The following is an 8421-nucleotide window of genomic DNA, read 5'->3' on the forward strand; positions in this document are numbered from 1 at the left end:
CTGACGTCAGATTGTAACTTTCACTGTAGATTGTGAAGACTGCTGAATAGAGTTTTCATCAGTTGTCGGAAGTGCCGTTGATTTGTAACTCTTCTCGCTCTATGTGAAAAGTCCTCCATTTGCAACTTTCATTTGTTGGCGTGAAAACTATCTGATCGTAGCTTTTCATTGTTGGAGCTTGATGGGGATCAGCTATCCATTGTGACTTTTAGATAGTCTACACGAATATTTGCCCACAGCTCTTTACCAAGCAACTCACCAACTAAGTCCAACCTTTTATTTCTGAAATCATTACACTGCTCATCAGCACCTCTAATAGTTGCTAATATAATATTAGTCTTGTTGTTGTCACAGCCATCAAGATCAATCATCACAGATATGAGGCTGTGTTTGCAGCGATTGTAGAGCCGCGGATGCAGTGATTTGTGTAAGGACAAATTCTTCTTCTTGATTTGAAGGAATCATTGCCTTATAATCTCTTCTTGATCCATAGGAAAATCTTTTGGTTGCAGCTTTTCCCTCGGTATCAAGAAAGTCGTCTGATTGTAACTTCCATTGTTGGGGCTTGATGGGGATCAGCTATCCATTGTGATTTTTAGACAGCCTACAGAACCCCCTTCAAAGTTTTCGAAAGTTCGTGGTTGTCTGGGACGAATTTTCGGAATACTTTGGATCCTAAATTTTTAGTGTATAGTTTGTTCCCTCCGTTTGATTTGAAGACGTCGCAAACCAAATCCCAAGTCATCGTCAGACTCATCGACAGGCTCGTCCTTCTTCTCTACTTCCTTAGAGGCAGGAGCAGGAGCATTCTTAGCAGATGCAATAGGAACGACGGCAACAACAAGGATGTTCTTGTAGGTATTGACGAACATGTGATGTGCAGCTGTAAGAGTTGGGTAAGAGAGAGTCAAGGATAGCGAAGCGACCATAGAGACACCAGCTGCAAACTTGTCAACGAGGCCATCCTTCGTGAGGTTGGGCACCTCTGGGCTTAAAACAGATCCATTGTCATAGACAGAGAGAATCGTAAACCCATATGAGAATAGCTTCGTCCTAAGTTTAGTCAGAAGGGCAGCCTCAGAGGGACCCATTTTATCTCCTTTCTTGATCAGTTCAATCGGGGTAATGAGTTATGCGCCGCTTCTGTCTTCATTGATCTTCGTTGGGATGTTAAGCCACTTAGAAGAATGAGTTGCGCGTCAGATCGTGTCTTCATTAATCTTGGTAGGAATGTTAAGCCACTTAGAAGAATGAATTGTATGTCGGATCGAGCCAGATGATTTCAATGTTGTTAATTGTAATCTATCTGTATTCCTCCAATAGACTCCCCAGCGGAGTCGTATGTTTCTTCTCGGCTTTGGTCACCTTGATGATCGCTGTTAGCTCTTCTCTTATTTATCTGAGGCTGTGTCGTGGCCTTGGTAGTCGAGAAGCTGCTATTATTGTGGTCCAAATGCGCAGATAACTTCTGCATTTAAGGATTAGAACGCGTGGGTGAGATCTGCGTTTGAGAATTTGAACGCGTGGTTGAGATCTGCGTTTGGAAGCTCAACCAACTCGATCGCTGAGATCGAGTTCGGGCGGGATTCTGGCGTAGAATCTCGTTCCGATTTGACAGCTCATAGCTGTCTATAAATAGACCGCTAGGGGTCAAATCAAGAGTCATTCGACTCTTCTTGAAATTATAACGAAAATTTCGTTCTTATCTCCGACGAGAATTGTTCATCTTCTCTCTCGACTGAGATCCATGGCACCCAAGAAGAAGACTGTGCATCGTCCCTCCAAGTCCGACGTCGCCGCGGTTCAGGGGTCGGCGCCATCTGCGTCGGTCGACGGCACTACGGCTCAGGCGGGCATGCCGCCCTAACTTTCTTTGATCGGCGGTGAGTACGACCTCCGTGGTCATTAAACTCGCTGCGGCAAGTTTTGATCTTTGGATCAACAAGGAAACTCCTTTCAATAACATGGGGCTGGACTCCGTCGTTTAGTATTTTCGACGAGGGGTTCGACCTCCGCATCTTAGATTTTTGACGCGAGGTTCGACCTACGCGTCTGAAAATTTTCAACGCGAGGCTCGAACTCCGCGTCTGAGATTTTTGACGCGAGGTTCGACCTACGCGTCTGAGATTTTCAACGCGAGGCTCGAACTCCGCGTCTGAGATTTTTGACGTGAGGTTTGACCTCCTCGTCTAAGATTTGTCTTTGCGTTGTCTAACCTTTTTCTTTGTTTTGCAGTGCGTCATACTAGCGAGCCTCTCCCTTTTCGCCATCATTTTAGGCATGAAGGTGGTGTGGATCTGAATATGACATTCAACCTGCGCCAAGAACTCCCAGTTTTCCGAATTACGGAGAAGAGCCGTGTGGAACTAATTACCTAGGCTTCTCCTGAAACTCTTAGGATATTGGTTACGGATGCTCGACTTGAGAACCTGAGCCGTAAACCGATAGTCAAACCTGGATTCCTCTTCGGGGATTTTGTTGACTTCGAGGCATGCGTTGCTTATGATGGGACTACAAGTGGCTGCGGAAAGTTGGAGACCGCAACCTTTTCTTGCCTAATATGGAGAGAATGTTCCCCATATCCTACTTTCAGTGCGCTTCCATCCCCAAGCACATGGATTGGAACCTTGTTAAGGATCAGGATGGAGTTGTTCTCGAAACCCTAACTTTTCAAGGGGTCCGCACAGTTGGTTACAACAGACAGGTGATGGCCTTACAGCCAGGCCTGTTCGCTAAGGAGTACCCTATCGGCGAAGTGGTCAGTCCGGCGAATACCTTTGTCAAGAAGTTTATGCCAAAGAAAGGAGAATTTTCCGCGCAAGGATTTAGAACTCCTGACTGGGTTCATTCTCCGGTGACAGGGTGGTGGACCCGGATGACCAAGTTTGTTTTGGAGGAATTGGAAGTACCTCTTACTCGAGTTGGCTTGAAGATTCCAGTACGGGCTACTAAATTCGGGATCGTCTAGAGCCATTTTCATTTCTTCTCCATATTAGAGAAGTATAATCCCGAGACCTGTACTTTCTTCACTCCGGTGGGGGAGTTAGGATTCGCTCTTCATGAGATGCATGAAGTCTCAGGTCTTCTTCTTGGGGATTTACCATACGAAGAATTTGTTCCGGGATCAGCGGAACTTAAAATTTTAAAGAAGACCAACCCTGAAATTTGTTCTACCCTTTGGGAAGTCATGTGTCACTTCCATATTTGCATGCAGCAGACAGGAGCTCGAGGAAATGGCATCAAACAGGTGTCTTGGGCGGAATATTTATTCCAGAACCTGACCAATAAAGGAGCTTCGGTGACCAGATTGTCTGCAAGCACTCTGGAGGAGGTTCAAGCCCGAATTGATGATGCTACCTCCCATTACACTAACGAGGCCAAGGAAGATGTTTTCCCAGCTTATACAGAGTTTGAAAGCTTCCACTATCAAGCTCTGATTCTAATTTCTGACACGGCGCTGTTGGCTGGATTCTTGATGCTGTGGCTCAAGCGTTGCGTCGTTCCTACCAGGCCAATTGATGCTCTTGCTGTTGAGGTGATCTACCCAGTTGTTCTTTTGGCACACGGGAGGTCGTTGAATCTGCTTTACGCCATGGTAGGTTGCTTGCAGAATGGGCTGCGTGAATTGGCCGTGGATTTTACTGATGTTATAGTGGTGGAGTCTGGGGGTAACAAGGTTTTTAAAACTCTCAATCCCAGGGTGCCATTGCCTTATACTTATCTGATGGCTTGGTATGTGCTCCACTGTCCTCCCTTAATGAGTGCAGCCTCTCCTCCAGAAGATTCATTCACCCCATTCATGCAACGACTGGAATCTGCAAAATGGGAGGGAGGTTATATGGTTAGAATTCGCCAGATCTTGTCGTGAGACACCCACTATCATATCTTCCGTTGTTTCCTTGATTTCAAAGGCGGCATCTATGGAGCAGAGTATCAGGACGTAGCGGGTCCTAACGGATTCACCCAGCTGAGCGGGTGTGTTTTCCATTGGCTTCTCTCTATCAGGCCAGACTACCTGATCTTCAGGCAAGGTGATAAGTATTTCCTCGAACCTTACCAACCCTATAGGTTTTCCCACCAATTTGGGTATTATTAGTTGTATGTTGGGAACCCTCGACCTCAGCTCTTAGTTGTGAGCAACTTATATGAAGGGGCCAGGGCTTGATACTATTCTGTGGCAGATTGTACCAGAGCAATCTTCAGGCTTCCCAACAAAACACCCAATTCCTACACTTCCATGAGCTTCTGCAATTGGTATTTTGCCGCTTCCCAGGCTCCTAATTATAACTTGAATACATCTTGCCTGAAAGACATCAGGCATATGTACGCTTTAAGGAGGGGGTCTAAAACGTCTCGCCTGAGGGGGATCAATGAATTTCTATCCATTGAGGACCCTTCTGCCAGACCAGGAGAGGAACAAGCAGCCGAACCTGCTCCAGTAGAGGAACCCCGGGTGGTAGATTCTCCCCCAACAAGGCCAGCTGGGAAGAGAAAACTTTCGGCGGATGAAACTGGTCAATATGATAAGCAGACTCGCCAGAAACTGATAGTTGGGTCTCCTCCTCCTAAAGGCCAGCAGAAAGCAAAGTTGATGGCTGACGCTATCAGAGCTGCTGAAGATGAAGAACAACATGAATCTTCAGTCGTAGGTCTGCCACATAGAACTGTGCTCCGTTCTCATGGCCCAGCCTTATCAAGTGAAGCTTCTTCTCACCATCCCTCCGATGATGAAGAAAATGAATTGATGGCCATAGATGCAGAATCTGCTCCGGCAGCAGACCCTCCTAGGGCTCCAGTGTTAGAATCCCAGGGCCATAAAGAGAATCCATCCCCTCCTCCTTCAGTACTAATGTCACAAGCTAGCGGTTTAAGTGCTAGTCCGACAATGGGACTTATGACTAAACCAGCTGTTAGCACAAATCTTCCTGAATCTTCAGCTATACGGGATGATGAAGAGCGAGTAGATTATGAAGGCTCCTCGATTGGTGGTGCAGCTGACGAAGATAGAGATGATGAGGATGCTGACGTTGGCAACATGCCAAGTGACGGTGAAGGTGATGATGGACATGACTCCATGGATGACATCACTACTTTCGATGATGCTCCCAAGGCCCCATCTGATAAAGCAACTGGTTATACTCCTTTTTATCTCACCGGTAAGCCGGGTATGTTTCAAATTCTTCCACATGCTTTTTCCGCGTTCCGACCTTTTTTTCGTGCAGGTTCACCTCCCCCCGAGACTACTACTGCTACTCCTTCGGAGCAAAATCCTGCGCAAGTGTCGGCTCCTCTACAAGAGCAACATTTACCTGGCTCACCTACGACAACTGTTTCACCTACAGCGTTGGCTGAAACTACTGCCGTAACTCCTCCTCCGGAACAGCAGCTCGTGCCGGTGTCAGCTCCTTCGTAGGAGCAAATTTTGCGTGACTCCTCTGCGGTGGATGCTTCACCGAAAGCATTAATGAAGATCTCATTCACTCCCACAGAGGCTGGGCCAAGCTCATCTCAGGCGAAGGCATTGATGGCTTTGACCTCAAGTCCTTCGCAACTGAACATTTCAATTGCTTCTGCAGCTTTGGCACCTGGATCGCCTGCTAGTCATCATCTTGATGCACCAATCTCAGTGGCTAGAGGGGTGTCTCCGGCTGCGGTTTCTAGTCTCGCTGATGCACCTGAATTCCTTCAAATCTCTCTAGTATATCTAAACAGCCTTACGAAGACGGTAGTTGAGTACATGGTGAACGGTCGGGGAACTTTGAACTCCTTCCGACCTCTTCTGGAGGCAGGCTTAAACGGAGTCAGGAGCATGAGCAACACTCAGTGGTTCGAGTGCTGTTCAGAGGTTATTCTCCGTTTGGAAGAGCAATTACAACGTTTCGAGGCATTGGGCCGTAAAGAACTTTAGCCGCAAATTATGTCAACTATGGCTAGTCTTTAGGTCGCAGAAGTGGCTCGCCGAGAAGCAATAGAGCGGGACTTAGCTGAAAGAGAGCGTCAGATCACGGAGCTTCGCGAGCATAATATACGGAAGCGAGAGGAGTTAGAACGATCAACTGCTTCTATGAATTCGCTTCGTGACAGACTTGTTAAAGCTGAGGCTGAAGTTCTGTGATTAAAGGCTGAACTTTCTCGTGAAGAAAACATTATCAACATCCTTAGCACCCAGAATGCAAATGGTACTTTGGAGTATCATACACAGGCTCGAGCCCTGGAACATGCCAGGAAGGAAGTGGCAACCATCATCATACCAAGTGAGGATGAACTCCGGGCAAAGGCTGAAGCTATGGTGCGAACTAATCACGAGGAGGAATTAGCTGAAGTCAAGACTCAACTCATCTCTTTTGATTTGATGCGTGAGTGAATTTTATCTTTGTAATGTTCTTTTGACAAGAACAAGTTTGTTTTGTATCACTTTCTTTTAGCTCTTAAATAAAAAAGTGATATTGGTCCCTCATTGTTTCTTGCATTTGTCATGTTTTGATTTTGAGTAACAAATCACGAGAAACGCCCGAGGTGTATTCATGACTTAACATAGATTTCCACAATAGCTCTGATTTAGAAAATTCTCTTTACTATCGTTTAGGATAATTCTAGAAAATTCCAAACTGTTGGGGATAAATGTTTGATTATTCTCCCAGAACAGAGCTAAAGAGTAGAATTATTCCTGTGTTATTTTGGCTTCAAACAATGAAAGAAGTCTATGAGCGCCTGAGGTGTAAGTTTAACTTAGCGTGAAAAATATTGAAATCAGGGCAATTTTGAGGACTTGTCGCTCTATTGAGAGAATCGATAAGTTGATTTTGTCAGAGGTGTAATTTTAACGTGACAGGAGAAATATTGTGATCAGGGAAATTTTGAGGACTTATCGCTCTATTGGGGAGAGTCGATAAGTTAATTTTGTCAGAGGTGTAATTTTAACATGACAGGAGAAATATTACGATCGGGGCAATTTGAGGACTTATCGCTCTATTGAGAGAATCGATAAGTTGATTTTGTCAGAGGTGTAATTTTAACGTGACAAGAGAAATATTACGATCAGGACAATTTTGAGGACTTATCGCTCTATTGGTGAGAGTCGATAAGTTAATTTTGTCAGAAATGTAATTTTAACATGACATCTGTGGGGAAAATATATATATATATATATATATATATATTTGTCTCGCTGGGGATAATGACATCTGTGGGGAAAATATATATATATATATATATATATATATTTGTCTCGCTGGGGATAATTGCTAAGTGTTTTATCATCAGAGCGATGAATTGTGATACTTGTGGTTTGAACAAGATTTTGGGGAATTTTATTACTCGATTGAAAACTGATTATTTATTACTCTGCTGAGGAGAGCTAATAAATTGACAATGATTTGAATGATTTTGGAGACTTATCGTTCTATTAATGAGAATTGATAAGTGGATTCTGACAGAGAAGTTATAGCCGTACTGGTATTGATGCCAGCTAAACTTAAACTCTGTGGGAATGATGATCGTCGGGGGTGTAATATTAACCTGATGGATATTTAAATTCAACTGAGGAGATACAAAGGTTTAGTAGTACTCCATTAGAAGAATTCATGAACTTATAGCATAAGTGTCATGTTTGAGAGCCCAAGGATATATTCTTCATTTGGGAGAATTGTAATCATGTTTGAGAGCCCAAGGATATATTCTTCATTTGGGAGAATTGTAATGCGAAGGTGACCTTCGCGTTTGCGGTTTCGAAACGCGAGGTTTGAGGCCTTCGTAATACAGGCTTAGGCTTTGCATTTGGGAATTTGAACGCGGTTGTGAACTTCCCGTTTCGAAGATGGTTGGGATTCACTCCTAGAATCCCGTGCCATCTTAACAGCTTGATGGCTGTTATAAATAGACCTGAGTGGTCATGTCAACGGTCACTTGTCTCTTTTTATTTTCGGCTATTTCCAAGAACGAGAACTCTCGTTTGATTTTGGCGAGACCTCCGACGAACTTCGTCTCCCTCGTTCAACAGCGCTTCCTCCGATTGATTGTATCGATGGCGCCACGGAGAGTGGGTTCTAGCTCTAAGAAAGTCGCCGGAGCGACTTCCGAAACGCCGTCGGCTGAGGACGCCGGCGGTGTTCTTATTCCGAAAGTCGCCGGAGCGACTTCCGAAACGCCGTCGGCTGAGGACGCCGGCGGTGTTCTTATTCCCGCGGGAACGTTACCGTCATCGTCGCCGTCGTAGGGGCCTCCCTGTCGTGGTAAGTGCTGACCGAAATAACTTGCCTTGACAAGTTCTCTGAAAACCCTAGATGAGTTCTTGATAACGAGGAAGATGACTCGTTTCTGCTTAATGAAACGCGGAGTTGGGATTCCATGTGGGTCTCAACCCTCGCGTTTAAACTTTTCAACACGAGGTTCGACTCTCGCGTTTAAGATTCTTGACACGAG

General features: G+C 45.1%; 1 protein-coding gene across 1 annotated transcript; it reads right to left on the reverse strand.

Annotated features, from left to right (window-relative positions):
- On the reverse strand, positions 684 to 1091 carry LOC109847664 (60S acidic ribosomal protein P0-like). The gene has a single exon (XM_020416895.1). It carries the CDS (start codon positions 1089 to 1091, stop codon positions 684 to 686), a length of 408 nt encoding a protein of 135 aa, XP_020272484.1.

Source organism: Asparagus officinalis, chromosome 7, assembly GCF_001876935.1.
Source record: "Asparagus officinalis chromosome 7, Aspof.V1, whole genome shotgun sequence".
NCBI classification, from domain to species: domain Eukaryota; kingdom Viridiplantae; phylum Streptophyta; class Magnoliopsida; order Asparagales; family Asparagaceae; genus Asparagus; species Asparagus officinalis.